Source organism: Myzus persicae, unplaced genomic scaffold, assembly GCF_001856785.1.
Source record: "Myzus persicae strain clone G006 unplaced genomic scaffold, MPER_G0061.0, whole genome shotgun sequence".
Classification (NCBI taxonomy): domain Eukaryota; kingdom Metazoa; phylum Arthropoda; class Insecta; order Hemiptera; family Aphididae; genus Myzus; species Myzus persicae.
This window is the reverse complement of record NW_019101569.1, coordinates 864,067-884,704: the sequence shown is the minus strand read 5'-3', so window position 1 is coordinate 884,704 and position 20,638 is coordinate 864,067. Positions and strand designations below refer to the sequence as shown.

Genomic DNA, 20,638 nt, shown 5'->3' with positions numbered 1-20,638 from the left:
TGTGTGGTCAAAAATGTATGTAAACACAATATAATATTATATTCCTTTTGTTAAAATAGAAATATAAGCCATCTGTAGTTTATAAAAAAAATACTTACGCTTTCGTAAACAACACTATCAATTGTTTGATTAAGCTGATCATCACAAGCGTATAATAAGGCAATCGCAAGCAAGGGCTTTGAAGTGAAAAACGATTTCCATGGTATGTCTGAAAAATTAGATGAATATCGCGATTTCAGGCTCCGATAAAGTCGATTTCCATTGAACATATACAACCAAGAAAGATACCACAGCAATCCAATCACTCCTAATGAAGCGTATTATTATACATTTATATCATAATATAAGAGATTATTATTCTGATATTCAAATGGACAGCATGAATAATTAATTGTTGAGTATATCTACCAAACAATAGAGTTGCCGCATAAAAAAATAAGTTGTTTTCGTTGAGTGTAGCAGGTCTGAGACTTCCACCATTACATATCATCCAGCACAATATTATTGGAACATGACGTATTGACTGTTTGTTCGGTGGAACTGAATATACCAAAGTTCCGTGAACTGACAAAATAATCGTGGCCTAGATTAACATTATACGCATACCATTATTACTTCCTACCTACCATAAAATCACACTTCACAATGAAGAATGTTATTTTTACCATTGCCATTGATGTGTAATATTGTGTGAAACAATGCATGTAAGCGCTTAAATATTTCATACTCATGAGTAGAATTATATGACCAATCGAAAATAAGACGATAGAAACCCCTAAAATTCTAAAAATATCACTATAAGTTTATAACACTGCATCATGATGATTTTTAGGTGTAATATCTGATAGGACTAGGATTTATGTACATTAATTTGTTATAACTTATAAGTATGTGGTTGCAGTTGTTGCATCCATGTTGGAATAATTGAATTTGGTTATAGCTAATTATAGCTACTACAAAAACTATAGTAAAGTAATTTTTATTTTGCATACCTATTTTGAACCAATACGAAAAGTAATAAATGTCTTGTAGTCTATTTTTTTTTTGTCAGAACTCAAGAGTAACATTGAATTTTTTTATTATTTTAAATTAAAATTATTATATTCAAATAAGAAGACATTTTCTTGCTTGTCTTGTACCTATATTATATTAGCATATTTTATAGAAAAATGGCCATACTATGTTTTATATTGCATATAAATCCTAGCCATATATATATTAAAAGGATATTATATTTGAGAATCGATCGATTACTTGTGAGGAGGATAAACAGTGGCTAGAACACCACTAGGTATTAACCCCATAAAATATCCACTAACTTTGTAGGTTGAACAATTATAATCGGCAGTGTGAATCTGTAATTATAATAATGTAGCATTATATTGTTTAAATGGATAAATGTAAAATTACAAATTAAGTATTATTGCATATTTATATTTTTGATACACTCATTTTTATATTAGCGGTAAATATAGAATTCGAATACTAATATTTTATTATAATTATTATATTATAACTGCAAGTAGGTACCTACTTACTTTATTTTGTTTTTTCATATTTTCATTAAACACAGAAACCGAACATGGATATAAAATAAATTGAATCCACGAAATGGCGATACCTATGGAAACAAATCGAATAAATCAAGTGAATATTTGAAAATATTCTGTATACACACTACTACTTAATTTCCAAATTGTATAAATTATTTCCAACTTATAAAATAATTAATTATTTTCCATTTTGTTTGTTTTATTGTTATAACATCAATTACATGGTTATTAGCTTATAATCATAGTTAAGTTAAAGTTATTATGTACGTAGAGAGATTTTTACAATGAACTAAGTCCAATCTGGCCCAAAACCTAATAATTTAAGCCGAAAATACAAGGCCATACTAAATAGACTTAAAATTAAGTAATTGGCCACACGAGAATCACTCACTGATACCTGATGGGAAAAACCAAACCACCGACATGTGCTTCTTACAACTCAATCATCGCAATCAAACACATATTCATTCTAAAATCATATAGGTACTATGAATGGAGCCATAGTCTATCTCGCTTAAGTAAGCAATTTGAAGTACATATTAGCGACTATGGTTTCTCGTTGAGATGCGTTATCTGCGCCTGCTCGAGTTTACTCGTTCTAGTCGTTCTACATAATATTTATCACTCATTATCGCTTGTATCACTAATTATTATCACTCATGAATTCCCAGGGCGAATGCAGTTTTTAGCATAAATATGTGACGAGTATACATACCCATGTGTAGAAATCACATCTCAAAGGGTGACTCGTCGCTTATATGTGCTTCAAATATCGGGAAATGTGTACATATGACTCTATCCATGATAGTATTATGTATATGATCTAAGTGAATACTTACTAAGACAATGGATGAATATCCATTGTAAACATTTCATAGAGGCCAGACAAGAATTTAAAATCCCAAATAACCTCAATATGAGGCATGTCACTATGAAACCTTATGATAATACCGAAAAAAAATTATTTTCATAATTTCAATAATTAAATATTGTTTTTCAAACACGGGTCAGTTACAGCTCTTACCCTATTTACAATATTATATTAGGATCTTAGAAAAAAAGGTGAATAAGTGTGGATTATAACACCATACAGTTTACTATACACGCATACATTGACACACACATATATATATATATATATATTATATATATTATGTATGTTTAGACATATAAATTACACCTTATGTATTTTCGTATCTGCAGAATGAATGAATTCAAAATAAAAAAAACTGAGTGATACCTACCTAATAAATTACAGTTACTTATCAACGAGAACTCAGCTATAATTAATACAAGCTAATATTATAATCACTGTTTACCTTCTAACCAATTAATTATTTAAATGTATTATATTAGAATATTGTACTTAAAGAGTTGGTTGTAAATGTAACAACAGAGTTTAAGCATTGCGAGGATTTTATATCTTGCATACAGAATGTCTACACTTTTCTATCTTAACTTAAATATTAGGTAATGTTTGAATTTAAGTAGGCAGTAAGTCTAAGCGTTACCAGCAGCAGATAACACATGGCAATATTTTATGAAATATTTAATTTGACATGGTCATTGTTAGTGGGATAAATTCTTATCGAAAACATATTGCTATATAAAATTTACCAGTAAGTCCAAGCAAAACTATTGCATATCTTCTGTTCCAATATGTAGTTTTCAAACGAATAAATCTGGCAATGCATTTGGACCATTGTGACGGTTGTTCTTGTAATTGGAATTGAGATGGAGAGATCCATTCAATGGTTTCGTCATTCCCGAGATTCATCCTCCACTTCTTATAATAAATTGGCTGGCATACAGATTGCGCTGTGCATTTTTTTTATAGTCAAATCTCATATTTATACTATAATAGTGTACAGAGAACTTAGTTTTATTTTTAACAGTATATTTTTTTAAACATAGATATTTTTTTTATAAATGTATAACATAAAAATATTGTTGAAAACTTAATGTAAAAAAAATGTTTTATTTGAAATAATAGTGGTTGCTGTCTTTTCTCCAATAACGTGTTCAGTCTTTTTAACAGTGAATAGAATGTTTTTATAATATTATTTAATATATTAACGTCAATGTTTAACTGTTTTACTTTATATGTGTTTTTTTAAAAAAAACTTTTTATATTTGTATACTACAATTTCAAATGTTTGCAGTTTTATGTCTTAAAAAATATTAACGCCGTTTTAATAAGAACAATTAATTCAAGAACGCAAATTGATAAATTATCATAAAATATGCATTCACTTAATGAATTCGTTCTATATAGTTTAAAAAACATCATAATCATATAAGTATATAACATGTACCTTTCGGCTATCATGTACCTTTAATAAGTAGTTAATTTAACTACTTATATTATAATAATAAATTGCACTTACATTTGACGTTTTCTAAACATTTCGTGTGTGCACCTGTATGGTACGTTTCCGACGTGTGCAAAACTGAATCCGACTAAAATTATATTAAGTATATAGGTATAAATTGTACATAATCCATTTGTGCAGTGTTGGTAAAAATAACTATGATTAAAGTGTATAATATCTAAAAATATTTATCTTAAAAATACCATACATTCATTAGATTCGTCAATATATTGTAAAGCAGTATGGACAAAGTGGAAAAAAATCGTAGGGGGGACTATAGAATAGATACTAAAAAAATGATATGCGCCTCAGGCTATTATTTGTTTTGCACATAATATCACATTTGAATCGTATTATGGTAAAGTATAGCGGTAATCGCGTTTTATGTTTTTCATAATACGATTATGCACGTACTAGCGGTAATGATAGAACATAAATGGTTAGAAAATAATATGTTCGATTGAGCGAAAAATCGTTAGTATAATATATATATATTTCCAGTTTAGGTGTGCCTGATGGTTGTAAAGTTACATTGTTTAAACCCCCTAAACAATATTGCAAACTTAGTTTTCCCTCTCAATAATACTATACCTTATAACATACATCAAAAACATAATTTAATATTTTAATACAACAATAGTAATATTATGTGTTGTGCTTTCATTTACCTTGCCCTACCATGCTGATCATCACCAGCGGTCCAATGGCCTAGACGACAATATCTAAGACTTTGCATTTTGTCAAACATCGCTGAACCAGCAAAATGTCGCTCCTTCAAGTTCAAACCGTCACAACATCATCACTGCAGGATTTTATACAGTATGTTAAAGAAAATAGTAGTTATAGTTCGAAATACATTCAGTTTTTTATTGTAATATATGACAAATAGCTTACCTATTAACATGGTCTAAAAAATATATTTCTAAAACTCTTTAAAATCTTTTTTTAATTTATAAAACTTTTATGAAGCCATTTTCAGAGATATTTACTTATAATTATATTAAGAGTAAAACAATTTTAAAATCAGCTGAATTTTGAATTGAATGAAAGCAACTTATATTTTAAAAGCACTGCAGTATATTATAATATTGTAAGGTCTTATATGATTTTCACTTTTCACACTTTGATAACTAATGATACTAAAATAGGTAATGAAGATCAAATTGAAATTATTGTGTATAATGTTTATTTTTAATTGTTTTATCATATCGTTTAATACACAAGTATATTTAAGTACCTACCTATGTACAAGCTACTTTTGTAGCACATGATCTATGGACTATGTAACTGTGTTAACGTGTCGCTGGGAATGTCTCCCATTTTTTTTCATTAAAGTTCAAATTGTAAAATAACTAATAAGCAACAATTAACTAGTAGGTATACTTCCTAAAAATCTCTAACCAATCACTTCGTTAATTTGGTCTAATTGCCAATCAGGACTTCTTGTATATGAAGAAATTGTATTTCACAAATTAATTTTTACAAAGAACTTTTTTATTGCATACGATGCTTCATAATATGGAAACATCATTATATAATACAAATATTAAATTAATCATTGTACCTTTACTTATTGAAAAATTATGGACATAAGGCGTACCTATAAATTCCCTTTAATTTCAGTTATACTACTAATGTCTTTTTACTAAAATATTAATTTAATTTAATTTAATGATTTTTTGTTATTTTCCAAAAATATACTTTATCGTAGTCAATAGTCAATATAATATTGTCTATGCAGTGAGAGTAATAGATAAAAGTATGAAGAAAATGCATAGAAAATTTATGCACTTAAATGCCAAATTTAATTTTTATCATTTTCTAGATGATATTTTATTTTGACAACTATATATAATATTATAATGTATCATACGTTTTTAACATTAACAATGAATAACATCTATGAGTTATTAAATATACTATTGATAGTTATATTATTTAAAGGGATTGATTTGTTTGATCAGTAACCTCTAAATATTGCCGGAAGTATTTATATAATTATAATTTTTAACGGGAAAAATGTTATTAAGTTGTTCCGGAATTAACAAATGTACACATTTAAACCTAATTGTGCAAAATACATCAAATAAGTTACATGAGATTCAATTTTCTCAAATACTTTATATTAAAAAAATAGAAAATAACAATTACATCTATTTTATTATATGTAAGTAGGATAAAAACGTCAAGTCAATTAAATATTAAAAAGAAAGAATGTGTTCATTGTTTAACAATAAGTCAATAATATATTGTACTAATTTTTTCTATACAACTTAATTAAACTGGAGTTTCCCATGGTCGTATTAAATTAAACTCCACAACTTCACAGCCAATTAAGTTATTTTTAACGTTATTGGCCTTATACACCAGTTTATATTTTCCATAAAAATATACTTTGGGAAAGTTATTGTCTTCAAATTTCTTTAAGTCAATCCCCGATGTGATATATGTGCCCTGTAAAAATGTGGAGATAAATTTTTACAAATACATACTAACTTGATGGTGAAGCACACACTCGGTATTTTTATAATTTCTCTATAGATAAATATAATACCGAAATAGTATAATAATAAGTCAAAGTGTTTATATTAATTTTAGATTCAACTATTCCTCAACTTTTAGTAAAGTAAATTTATATCAGATTTTCTACTTCAATATATTTTTTAACAGGAAAGTGAGTCTAATTGGTGCATTTGATTGACCATTAATTTTCAAAATAGTCGGAAAAACAAAAAAAAAAATTAAGGAAAATTGTTATTCTTGGGCAAAACCAATTTTTGGCAAAGCAAATGTTATTTTTTTGAAGTTACTCGGAAAGTCAGAAACTGATAACTGCAGATACTTTTAATTTTTAACAAATGTTTATTTTAACGTTTTTCATTAACTACATATAACATTTTCAAAATATTTTCACTCTTTTTGAATTATTTATAACTATGAGAAATGTTCGACTTTTTACCAATTTTTTTTTTTATTTGTTAAATTAGATGATTTATTCAAGTCTGTTAGGTGGACTCACCATCTCTGCTCAGAATGGTTTTTTGTATACAATGATTTATTAAAGATTTCAAAATGAACATAATTATTACAATGACATACTCGACAACTATACAATACACCAGAGCGGTATCCACTTGTCCATCTTTTTTTTAAATATTAAGTCTACCATGATCAAATTATTGAATAATATACATCTACAGTGGGCGTCATAAAAATACATAATATGTAATTGATCGTAATGTTTTTTATACATTACCGTTGGTAGTGGACAGCTATGAGTTGGAAAGTTAAACCCCTTTATAAATGTAAACCATGCGTTTCCTCCGAGATTTTTCATAATACTACATGCCTTTTTTGTTATTAAAGAATTCGAATTTGGTATCCAACCACCAGTTGAACCCCAAGACGCTAGATTCAAATCAATCTATAAATAAATAATATATTACTTTAAGTAAAATGTATAATTCAATAGAAATTAAAAATTATCCAACTTATATACCATAATATAATATATACCCAACTTTAAAACAGAAATAAATGAAAAAAAATTAACTAAATCAATAAACAAAAAACGAAAATAATTGAAATAACTATTTTAGTTATAGTTAATTATAGTTGCTATAAGCAAAAAATATTTGTTTTTCGTGAAGTAATTATTAAAATTAAGATTTTGCAAATAATTTTTTAGTGTGCTTATACGTAATAAGAGTAAATTCGATAAAAATATAAATGAATTGGTTGGTTTATTTGATTTCATATTTTATATAAGATTCAATTCAACGATATGATTTTTTTTTTGTCTATGATGAATGTTTCACTAAATTATTCGAATAATAAATTAATCATTATAATATAGGTACCTACTGTAAGAGTATCGTCAAAAGGTACCAAAAATGTAATATTCCCTCTATACTCTTTTGTACTTGATGTAATTTTATTAATAAAAATATTCAATTGAATTGAATGGTTTTTTGTTGATTCACAAGGATATACTTTTTCAAACACCACACGATATTCTCCCTGTAATGAAATTAATATACATAAAGTATAAACATCTATTTATTTAGAAATGTAGTTTATAATTTATGTATATCAATGACAATTATATAAAAAAAACATCTGACCACAAAAACAAGAAGATTATAATTTACCATAGGCAAGTTCGGCATAAAAATGTTTTTTGATTGAGATAATGAGAGAAATCCAAGAAGTACCAACACTTTAAATATTATCATTTTCACAGTGATATTTTATTTCAACGATGATAGAGTGTATCATATGTTTTAACTGCGGAACAGCTAAAAAATAGTACTGAATAGTAGCCATGAGTTCTAAAATATAATAATAGATACATTTAGAACGGTTGACGTGCATGAGCTGTAACCTCTAAATAATCTAAATATTTCCTGAAGTACTTATAATATAATTATACTTAATATAAAAATGTAATAAATTGGCCAGGAAGTTAAACATTTAAAATATTAACTGAATCGTAATAAATGAGTCAAAAAAATTACATTCTATTCAATTTCCTTAAATAAAATCCTTGTGTAAAGAATACGTCTTCGAAATTCGAATAATTATAAATAAAATATTATCATTGTTATGTGTTTAGCATGTTTTTTAATACAATGTATCATAATAATAATCATGAGATGCCAGATGGATAGAAAATTAATATTTATACAAATCGTTAACATTGTGGATATCTATGTGAATAAGATTTTTTTAGTAAAAAAATCATTTGTTTTAGAAACTAAGTGTTGAAGTTTAAATAGTTTAATACAAGATTTCTCATTTATTTTTTTTTATATGTAATTTCCAGTTAATTATATCAAAACTCATAATACTTAAATTGTGGGCAACTTTTTTTTGTAAACTTTTCAAGTTCCAATATCCACAAAATTGAAATTGAAAATAAAAGCAACACGATTGTTATATTGTTGTATGGTTGTATTAAAAAAACATATCGTTAGTAGCAACAAGAAACTTTTATATTAAATTCGCAAACATTTGTTTTTATATATTGGATAACTTATCTTTGTTTTTAATTCTTTATGCAAATATTTTATTTAAGAAAATTGAATCCATGGAAATGGCCATTCCAGCATTGACAAAGTTAGCTATATTTCTTGGCTGATCATAAAATAAAGGGAATCCGAGTACTGGAATGCCAGCATCCACTGTTTCATAGACTCCTGATATACCACCATGACTGATGAATAATTTTACATTTGAGGGGCACTTAAAATCAAAATACATCTTTATAAATAAAGTCTATATTCATATAGATTATATTACATAGTGAATTTAAATAAATTATATTACACAGAGTATCTCGTTGAGGGAACCACTTTCTTATCATATATTTTTTGGTTTATTCAAGATTTCACCATCGTATTTCCATAATATATTGTAATAGTTGAGTTAGATTTAAAATAAAAAGCTAATAAAAAAAAAAAATGTCCATTATATTCTTTGAGGAACTTCGGCGAATGCATCCTTCAGCGGATTTATGATATTATCAGGTGATGTAGACATATTCACCATTGAACCTAATGTGTACAAAATAACTCCATGTAGAGAATTTTCAATAAATTCAAATATATCCTAAAATAAAATAATATATTCAATGATTGAAATTGTTAATTTTTGATAAAACGATTTAAGATGATTATTTGCAACCTAAGGGTTCAAACCAATTCTATTATAAAATTAAACGCAGGGAATATACTTGTATGTTCGTATATGTGCATTTTTTACTTACATTTGGTATACTTTTTGGCGATTTTAACTGTACGCTACCCACTTGTATAACATTTTGTGGAAACGGTCTCGAAACTTCGCTTATGAAATGACTATTTAGTATTTACAGATGTCAGTTATGGTTGAACTGTATTGGTTATCCAATTATATGGTCTATTAATTGTATACTGTCTTATCCATTTGTCAACACTCAGAGGCATCATGCTCTATCCCAATAATTAGGTGTTTGAAAATCTTTGCACGAATGTCTTAGGAATGGCGTGATTAGCATATAAATGTGAAATCGTTGCTGGGTTTGGGATGTCACCGGAAATTAATCGTTCTTGAAATGTTACCATTGGCGATGAAATCAAATAGATCAAAGGCGAGTTTAATTTACTAGCCAAATATAATTCACAATCGTATCCCAGTATTTCAATGATGAGTAGATCGAAGTTGGAATTTTCTTTTTCTTCCATTATTTTGTTTAACTCAACACTTTTATACGCTGCATCACACACGGGTATACGTTTAGTTCTTATGAATTCGACCATTGCCGTTGGATTTCCCCATAAATCTACTGTATCGGTTAAATTCAATTCTACATATGTTGCATGATCATTTGTTGTATTAACCTCTGCATAGTTGTCTCGTTGCCCTTCGGGAAATGGTGTAAACACAGTAACATGATGGCCATTATTTGACAAGACACGGAGTATAGAACTTACGAAATTCCAATGACTTCTGCCAGCAATTGTTTCTACTGCCAATATTCTTGCTGATTCTACTGGTAATGTCCTAGAGCCGACGAAAGTATATACTATAAAAATTGAAAATAAATATGTGTATAACATCCTTGGTTTCCTTGTCATAGTTATTGTTAATGTAGACACCACAAAAAATAAAAATTAAAGATTAAATTGTAATAACGTAATATTTAACTGTTAAGAATTATTCGTTCAGAATAAAAAAAATGAATATTGATTAATTATACATTAATGTACCTACTTGATACTTGTGTTAGTGTATTATCAAAAACTAACAGCGATTATTATACATTCTTAAATTAATATAACATGATAAACTCTTTACTTATGACTGAAGTCTTATCTAATAATATTATAAGTATACCTATAAATTCTATTGTAATTACAATTTTTGTACTTATTGTCATGCAATTTTTAAAATAAACACCATCGTAAGTTACTATTCCTATTAGGTAGTATCATTATCTTGTTTACGATATAGTCGATATAAGTGTTACATTACCATATATTATTTAAATACAGAACTATATTGAAATTAGTATCATAAATTGCAATTGTCATAATTAAAATTGTTTTTTCTTAAATTAGAACTAAATGCTTATAACATATTTTAAATATAATTTGTATGTGAAAGAAACCCTCAGTGATCGCACTTCTTGTATTATAATTTAATTTATGAAGGCTTCAAAAACCTAGAAACTGTAAAATGATCTGTTTTTCTATCTATATAAAAATGAGGTTATCTTATCTAGATAATTTTAGTGTTATATGTGCACAACACTGTAACATAATATAGGTAATACTGTTTAAATATTTTCCTACAATACTGATGAATCTATTAGTTTTACAATGGTACCTATTATTGCATGTTCTTTAAAAGTTTTTATCTAAATAAATGTCGTCACCTTTTGGAGCAGTAATAAAAATACTTCGGTTTTTATCTTTATCGGTTTTTGGTACCAAATTGGATATAGTTGATACTTTTTTTAGCTAAGCAGTTTAAACGAGGTGTCGAGGTTTCTTAAAACTAGTTTATACTGTAATAAAATATATACAAGACAATTATTTTATAATTATTATATACATATTAAGTTCAATTTTGGACTAAATTGTATACGTATTTAAACGAAGAACAACATTTATAGCTATTTTGGTGTAATTTAAATGTATTATTCGCGGGTACTTGAAAATTTTAAAGTAAACTATTATAATTAATTCACACAATTAATAAGGCATTTTAAGCCGTCAATAATACAATTTAATTTAAGGTACACCTATTTTGTATTGTTGTGAATTTATTGTATAATTTTATGAACATTCGTAGGTTTTTATTTGTAGAAATAAATGTCGACGTTTGTACCTATAAACATTCAATTGTAACCAACTACTGGCTAATAAAAACTAGATAAAAAATTTTTAGAATTTAATTACTATCACAAATTATTAATAATTAATTACAATTATTACAATTATTGTAATCGTGTACTATACAGTATGTTTATACCTAAGTCGTTCGTCACAGTTAAATTTGTAAAATAAACAGTATATTATTTTAATAAACAGCTCGTTTATACATTATTAATTATTATCATTCATACAATTGCCTTGTGTTTGTTAATTGTACTGCTCTTAGGTTTTTTGATTTACAACAGCCTGAAATAGCCGTGTAATATACAATCAAATATATCAAATATCATGCAGTACTGATAGGTAAGATAATTGTATGTCTTGTGAAATAAATGGCCTCGCAAAACCGAAAAATGTAGTCTAACGTTGTATAGATAGTCAACTGATAATAGTTGTTCGAACTTGGACCCGGTTTGCCGCCACTACTTTTACCTAAAGGCGAACCGATGACATCTCGCCTCTCTATTATCCAAACCGACTCTTTGATCTGGTCATAAAGTCGTGTCGCTGCCCACCGACTCTCTCTTATTTTTTCGGCCATTGAACGAAGCGTACGTCCACGACCGTTCCCGGCGCCCTGTCATGCATCAAGTGCCGATTCGGTGGTTGTTGTTTTTTTTTGGTTTATATTCCAAGTTTCCTTGCTTATTGTCTATCGCCTACCAACTGGTTTGGTTTAAGAATTCAAAAGTGTTTAAGTGTGATGGTTTATTGACATCGCGACTGTGTTGCATCCGCAATCCATCACCATACCAAACGGGCCGCCCTACAGACTACACGTGGTTCCCGGAGATCCAGCTGGACCGTCGTTCTCACTTTGCCGAGCTTCAGTCTCTCCCGAATAGGTTTTCACTTCTACTTCGGAGATTTGTCCGGCATCGAAGTTCCGGCGAAGTACCGCTATCGGTAAGGACGTCGTGGATACTGCCATACAGGTCGATATTTAGACATACTTTTGTCAGTTGTCAGTGAGTCAAACACACTATTTTCAGTGTGCTTGCTATATTATGTAATTATTTATTCATTTATAATGTACATGATTCTTTTTACCAAAAAAATTGTTTTCGTCTGTCAATTATTATATTTTTAAGCTTTATAGTTTATTATTGTTGTGATTTCTACCCACTTATTGGCTATTTCCCCTCTGTCCTCAACACAACGCGAGAGTCAGTGCAGCAACTGCAAATATACAAAAAAAACGTAAGTGCTGCTTCGGCGTACAATAGTCGTTTTGTGATAGACACACTCTGTTTGGTAGTACATACTGAATACGAACTATACTATCACCTCACCTATGCGCCACAGGTATATGCCCGATATTCGTTAATACCACATGATAATAACAATATGTTCGCTTCCTCTAAAAATCTGCTTTAGTTATTTGACGCTGAAATATCAATGATCCACAGTCCATTGACCATTTGAACGACTATAATATATATATTATAAAAAAATACATTTCTGACCTATGTTATACTCACTGAAGGACACCGATTTATACATAGTCGATATGTGTACATTATGCACACACAAGATAAAATGTTCAACACATAAATACTAAACAGTTATTCGATAAAGACAGTTACTGTGTGCATAATACAATCATAATATTATATGACAAGTGCTTAAGCATTAAATAAAATATAATATAGGTAGTAGGTATAATATACGTTGATATAATAATTATTTCGATGTAACTTTTAAGGAACACCATACAACAAAAATAACCTTGCGTATATGATGTTTTCAGTCACTTCGACCCATAATGTATAGGTATTTAAAAATGACATGAGTATATATTATGTCATATTTTTTTTATTGATAAATTACATATACATTGTAATTCTCACAATTATAGAATAACTGGCGTTAATGAGGCTAGATAAATTGCAATCATAAATATTTAATGAAAACAGCTACTCATTATTGGCTCACTTAAGAGGATGTCAGCTCAATGTTCTTTCTCTCTCTGACACACGTGCAACATAGACAAAACAAATGTACGCATAATTGAATTTTTGTTATAATTTTAAGTAATTTTAGATAATTTCATATATTATAACAAACTGAGTTACCGGGTTTCACCCACGTATAGTCTTGAAAGAAATTGTGCTATTTATTTAATTCATCGAATTTCGAAAATTATTAACTGTGTTATGTACAGGTGAGCTATATTATTACTGCGGCTAATGATTATAACAATATAATAAGTAATTGTGAATAGGTATTATTGTAACCCAGGTATGAATTTGTACATAGTTAAAAAAATAAAAAAAATGGTTCATATCAATTTTATTTACTTATATTAAATAACGAATTTTACCATCGTAAACTTAATCCTATCAACTGATCGGCTCCAAACAGATGTCAATAATTTCAAATTAATACATATGCCCCAAAAACAAATTTTCATTTGGCAAAGGCTAAATTCACTCAGTCTCAAGGAAATTATCTAATCAAATCCAAACCAGCACTACACATTTTTTCAAACTTTCTGCAACAATTTTCCTTACCCAAAAATAAATTTGAACCATATTTTTTTTTTATATGTATTAGGTTATAAGAATATTAAAAAAAAAAACATTTTTTTACTGACTTTTTGTGTTTTAATTTTGATAATGTTGAATATTATTTATACAAAATAAAGTTTTATAATTCAAAGTTTATTCAAAATGTATTATTCTTAGAGACTAGAAACTATTGTAGGTAAATATTAGCCCATTATTATTTAGACCTTATTGAAGGGCTGCTCTTAACCCATATCATAACCTCTCCAAAAAATACATAGTAAAAATTTTTTTCTACTACCAGAAATAAAAAAATAATAATATGACGTAAAAGTAATTAAGTATTAACTATATTATTTTAATAAATAATTTAAAATGATAAAAATAAAAATAATAATAATTAAAATTCGGTGTAGATAGATTGTGGACCATTATAATGTTATCTGTAGGTAAACAAATAAAGTATTGAAGTATATGAGTACTTACAGCAATTATTAATTCTAATACGCCATTCATTAATTAAAAACTGTAGCCTGTAAGACCACATTTAATTACTAAAAATGTATACATATTAATTTTATATGAAAAAAGTAACTGAATTTTAATAAAGTTTAGAAACTTTTATTTTCTAGTTAATTTCGTACCTTTCACAAGTTAAAAAAAAACTAAAAACTAACTTTTAACTTTAAACTTAAATTACACTAATTGTTTATATTAACTATTAACTTAATGAGATCAAATAAAAAAAATAGTTAACTTGCCCATCCTTGTATATTATATAACTATTAAAATAATTGGTATGAAAATGGCATAGGTAAACATTATTTTACAAGTACACTTAAAAAAACAAATTTTAGGCACGTCAACGATCATGACGAGAGGGACAGTTAGTATACTAGTATATATATATATGAACATAAATTAGACAATTTAAAAAACATCAAAACAATTTATTAAATTGAAGTCTTTGAAGGTAAGAAATGTGCAGGTACGAAAATACAGTAGGTATTCTAATGACGGTGTATATGTTGTTCATAATTATTACATCAGTAAGCGAGAACTACTAAAATAAAGATATAATAAATTATGAAGACTGTGGGAAGAAGAAAGAAAAACTACAGAGCAAAGGAGGAGTGATTAATTACAAATTTATGATAGGTGGTGAAGAAATAAAAGTAAACTATATTTATAATAAAAGGTAATACAAAATTGTGAAACAACCAATTTGAACTGCACATAAACACCATCCTAATCACGCATTGTATGATTTGTAGCAGGGTGTTAACTCATACTGAGGCAAAAAGTGACAGTGAAAATTCAAAATTCAACCGGAGCAATTTGATTTCAATGACTGAGTTCTTTCTGGATCCTCAATATCAAATCTTAACTTACTTAATCCGATTTCACTTTAACATTCATCACGTTTTCCCAAATATATTTATGAAAATGTTTTATCAATATATACATCATAAGTAAACTAATGCATATGAATACTATCATCATGGCGACCACATCCAATAAAAAGTATTGATACCAACTTAGATTTAATGAGTGTGGCATCAGATGAGGTGCACCTTTATGACGAATTACATATTCAGTCCAGTAAAGTATTGACTGTTCCGGGGACATCGGTCGGTCTTTGAATATATCGGAAGCGATTTTAGCGTTTTCCATATACCTGAAAAATACATTTTGTTTAAATCCAGATTATATTTATATTTTTAATTGTTTTTTCGATAATTTAATTTACTTTTTATCATTTACTAGTTCTAATACATTTCTTAAAAATGTATCTTTTTTCACAGATAGAATATCCATGGAAATGGCCATTCCAGCATTGACCAAGTTAGCTATATTTCTTGGCTGATCATAAAATAAAGGGAATCCAAGAACTGGAACGCCAGCATCCACTGTTTCATAAACTCCTGACATTCCACCATGACTGATGAATAATTTTACATTGGGGTGCACTTGAAATCAAAATACATCTATGTACACAAAGTTCTGAGTCATTTAAAACATAGCTAATTAAAATAATAAAATATTACATAAAATATCCCTTTGAGGGAACCACTTTCTTATCATAATATTTTTTGTTTTATTCACCATTTCACCTTCATATTTCCATAATATTCTTTGAGGAACTTGGGCTAATGCGTCCTTCAACGAATTTATTATATAATCAGGTGATGTAGACATATTAACCATTGAACCTAATGAGAAAAAAATTACCCCATGTGGAGAATTTTCAATAAATTCTAATATATCCTAAAATAAAAATAAAAATATTATATAATATTTATGTATTTCTTTTTTTTTGGTTTTGAGGGTAGAGAGTACATTTTTTTCAGTCTGTCATCAACATTTTGGGCAATAAAAATGGTTTTTGACATTAGAATCTTTCCTGATGGACAAGTTATTTTAATTGGTACTTTTTAGAGATCAAAATTTAAAATTCCTAATAGTTTTTGAAAGCATCTTGAACACAAGAAAAAGTGAGGAAAAAATGGTTATTTTTCCTCAGATCCAATTTTTTTTTTAAATTAATTTTTTTTGTGTGATGCAAAAAGTAATGACCGTAGTTTCTTGAAATGTTCACCAAACATCTTAATTTATAGTATTGAGACATTTTTCGAAGTTCTTAAACTTTTGTCAATTTTAACTTTTTCTCACATTAAAAAAAATTGAAAACATTTAACAGTACAAAAGTATAAAAGTCTCAAGGGCAAGATTATTTTTTATATGCATTTCAAGTTTAAATTTGGATTATATTTGACGAAATCCTGAAAATTTGAAAATTATTTTTTAGAAAGACATTTATAAAATACTGTTTTTCATAGCGAACATTTTTAATGTGAATAGAAGATTCTCCAAACGTTTTCCTACCTTATACAAAGAATAAGAATTATTTAAACGTAATATTAACTTTTATGAGAGTTTGAATTTAAAAAATGTTTGCTTTATTTGATATTCAACGGTAAATTAAGCAACTACAATTAATTAATTTTAGATTATGATGAATGTATCGATTTTACAATGACATGTGTTTTTTGTTATGTATCTTTTATCACCTTTTGCGACAGTAAAAATAAAAATGCATTGATTTACTTGGACAACATCTTTTCTGGTAAATGATGAATCTAGCGGATATTTTGGAGGGCCGGAAGAAAATATTCCCAATAGTTTCCATAAGTGCCAAAAAAATTGAATAAACAATTCTAGGAAAAGCGGGATGTTACTCAGAATTGGTTTTTGACAAAATCAAATATAACTATAAAAATAAAACATTAGATACATGAAATATTCAGTAAACGTTAATAATATCCACATTTTCTATACACCATAAAATGTTCAAAATATTTTGATTAAACTATTAAATAGTATATTTAACCCTAAACTATTAATAGGTATATATGATATTTTTCGTTCTGTCAAAAGACTTTAAAATATAATACAAGGTTCCTCGTAAATTTTTGTTAGTGGACTAATTTTAAAATAAGTTGAACGTAAATCCACAATTATTTTTTATGGACGTTTAAATTCAGAATTTCGAAGAAATTTGTAAAAATCGCTAACATTTACAAATAATATTGAGTTAGAAATCCATTAAAAATGTTCATTTTATATCAAAGATTTTCAAATTTATTACAAGATTCCTTATATTTGTCAACCTTTATCAAACAAAAAAATGTTTACTGGAAAGTCAAATTAAATTTGTATGAGCGTTTAAGTTGAAAGTTTTAGAAAATTAGAAATTCACTCAATTTCTCATGTGTTGAGATTTTTTGATTTTGTTCTAAATCAAAAATGAATAACTGTGGACACTCGAAATTTACACCACATTATGTTTATTTTCATCAATTCACAAACATTTTGAAAATATTTTGATTTGTTTTGATTTATTTAAGGACATTTAAAATTTAAAATTTTGTTAGTTTTTTTACTTTAAAGGTCAATGAAATTATATTTGTTTGGTCAAAAAGCGTGCAAATTTAATACAAGGCTCTTGATATATTGTTTTAATAGCAGTTGAAAAATATTAAAAATGCATAGGCACGATTTTAGTTCAAATTGAAAATTTACAAATTATTTTATATTTATGAAATGTTCAATTTTTATAGGTAAGGATCAACAATTTTAAATAAGGTTGCGCACAAGTAGTTAATTCTGTAACCAGAAAATTAAAAAATATACAAACATAGTTTGTTATTATAGTTATTTTATGTTCACATTTGGACGAAATTTCATATTAAATAACCAAGATAATAACAATTTAAGTAATTTTGTCGTCATTTAAAAACACTATCTATGGATAGTTGAAACTTCTAAAGTTGATAGCGTGCAAATAATCGTGATTCAACCTACCGGCTGGTGGGTGGTGCCCACGGACTTGCAGTAGTAATAATAACAATATAATATAAAATATCCTAGGCTGACAAATCGTCTCCGCTCAGAAACGTTTTTTGTATGCAACCATTGAATTCAAATTTGATACAAACCATTACGGTGACCCCACTAACGTACTATGCAGCAGAGTGACATCCACTTCCCTTCTGCTATTAAATATTATATAGTTGCAATTCAAAAACAAACAACTGTATAGATACTTCAACATTTTACCAAATATTTTTTATTATGGAATTTTAAATACGTGTTAAAATGTTCGAATTATTTGAAAATTTGTAAATTATTTTCCAGTTAGAAATGCGTTTATTATATTTTTCATTTCAGGGCTAACAATATAAATTTCAGTAAAAGTTTCTTGAAGAATGAATTTTTTTCGAATTTTTTCTTTTTTTAATTATTAAATTTGATCATTTATGGCAGTATGCTAAAATGACAGGCGCAACGTCTCCTCATAGAATGGTTTTAGAATGGTTTATCATTTAACTTAAATATGACACATTCACTACATTTATTTGACATGCTGTACAGAAGCGCAGTACCAACTTATCCATCTTTTTAATAGCGAAATTGTTATTTTTTCATTTAAAAAAGTGTTATTATTATGATTAAATAGTACGCGTGCGTGTGGGTGCGTGTGCGTGCGTGTGCGTGCGTGTGCGTGCGTGTGTGTGTATGTGTGTGTGTGTGTGTATTAATTTACTTACATGAGGTATACTCTTTGGCGGTTTTAAATGTATGCCACCCACTTGTATTACGTTTTGTGGAAATGGTCTCGAAGCCTCACTTATGAAATGACTATTTACAAATGTCAGTGATGGTTGAACAGTATTGGTTATCCAATTATATGGTCTATTGATTGTATACTTCCTTATCCATTTGTCAACACTCAAAAGCATCATACTGTATCCCAATACTAAGGTGTTTGAAAATCTTTGCACGAATGTCTTAGGAATGGCGTGATCAGCATATAAATGTGAAATCGTTGCTGGGTTTGGGATGTCACCGGAAATTAATAGTTCTTGAAATGTTACCATTGGCGATGAAATCAAATAGATCAAAGGCAAGTTTAATTTACTAGCCAAATATAATTCACAATCGTATCCCAGTGTTTCAATGATGAGTAGGTCGAAGTTGAAATTTTCTTTTTCTTCCATTACTTTGTTTAACTCAACACTTTTATACACTGCATCACAAACGGGTATACGTTTAGTTCTAATGAATTCGACCATCGCTGTCGGAGATCCCCACAAATCCACTACATCGATTAAATTCAGTTCTATTAATGTTGCGTGATCATTCGATGTATCTACCTCTGTATAGTTGTCTCGGTTGCCTTCGGGAAATGGTGTAAACACAGTAACATGATGGCCATTATTTGACAAGACACGGAGTATAGAACTTACGAAATTCCAATGACTTCTGCCAGCAATTGTTTCTACTGCCAATATTCTTGCTGATTCTATTGGTAATATCTTCGAGCTGACGAAAATATATACTATGAAAATTGAAAATAAATATGCGTAGAACGACCTTGATTTCCTTGTCATGGCTATTGTTAGTTTCAATTAATTTGTAAGTACCAAAATAAAAAAGTTTTATATTAAATTGAAGTGGCGGTATTAAACTGCTAAGAACCATTACTTCAGAATGAAGAATGAGATGATTGATTAATGATACATTTATATTTGTGTTAATACATTAGTAACAACTAATAGATTATTATAAACACTTAAATCATTATAATATGTTATACTAATGATGTCTGATGTAATAATTAGGTATTGGTACAAACTCTATTAATATACTCTATTAGTATATTAAAAATTTAGTAAGTACATGTAATTCATAAAACAAACATTATTTGATAAGGCACTATTATT

At 27.7% G+C, this 20,638-nt stretch overlaps 3 protein-coding genes across 5 annotated transcripts in view; all 3 read right to left on the bottom strand.

Moving 5' to 3' along the window:
* The window catches only part of LOC111029722 (probable vesicular glutamate transporter eat-4), a 32,612-nt gene that overhangs the window by 755 nt on the left and 11,219 nt on the right, over positions 1 to 20,638 (bottom strand). Inside the window, exons 1-9 of one of the 3 annotated variants that reach the window (XM_022308860.1) lie at positions 7,182 to 7,349; positions 4,594 to 4,727; positions 3,941 to 4,013; positions 3,171 to 3,371; positions 1,539 to 1,621; positions 1,255 to 1,355; positions 666 to 783; positions 409 to 583; positions 99 to 307 (exon numbers count right to left, since the gene is read on the bottom strand). In XM_022308860.1, the coding sequence (XP_022164552.1) occupies positions 99 to 307; positions 409 to 583; positions 666 to 783; positions 1,255 to 1,355; positions 1,539 to 1,621; positions 3,171 to 3,330 (846 nt within the window). In that variant the 5' untranslated portion in view covers positions 3,331 to 3,371; positions 3,941 to 4,013; positions 4,594 to 4,727; positions 7,182 to 7,349. Of the gene's footprint in view, positions 1 to 98; positions 308 to 408; positions 584 to 665; positions 784 to 1,254; positions 1,356 to 1,538; positions 1,622 to 3,170; positions 3,409 to 3,940; positions 4,728 to 7,181; positions 7,350 to 20,638 lie in introns of those variants that run through there. The other 2 variants (XM_022308861.1, XM_022308862.1) reach the window with 2 other exon arrangements.
* Positions 9,726 to 10,672, bottom strand: LOC111029724. Its single transcript, XM_022308863.1, has one exon. The coding sequence runs from the start codon at positions 10,540 to 10,542 to the stop codon at positions 9,910 to 9,912; it is 633 nt and encodes a 210-aa protein (XP_022164555.1). The 5' UTR covers positions 10,543 to 10,672; the 3' UTR covers positions 9,726 to 9,909.
* On the bottom strand, positions 15,281 to 20,482 carry LOC111029719 (UDP-glucuronosyltransferase 2B2-like). The gene is made up of 4 exons (XM_022308852.1): positions 19,463 to 20,482; positions 16,400 to 16,619; positions 16,102 to 16,321; positions 15,281 to 16,029 (listed from the first exon to the last, which is right to left on the bottom strand). Exons 1-4 carry the CDS (start codon positions 20,303 to 20,305, stop codon positions 15,744 to 15,746), a joined length of 1,569 nt encoding a protein of 522 aa, XP_022164544.1. The 5' UTR covers positions 20,306 to 20,482; the 3' UTR covers positions 15,281 to 15,743.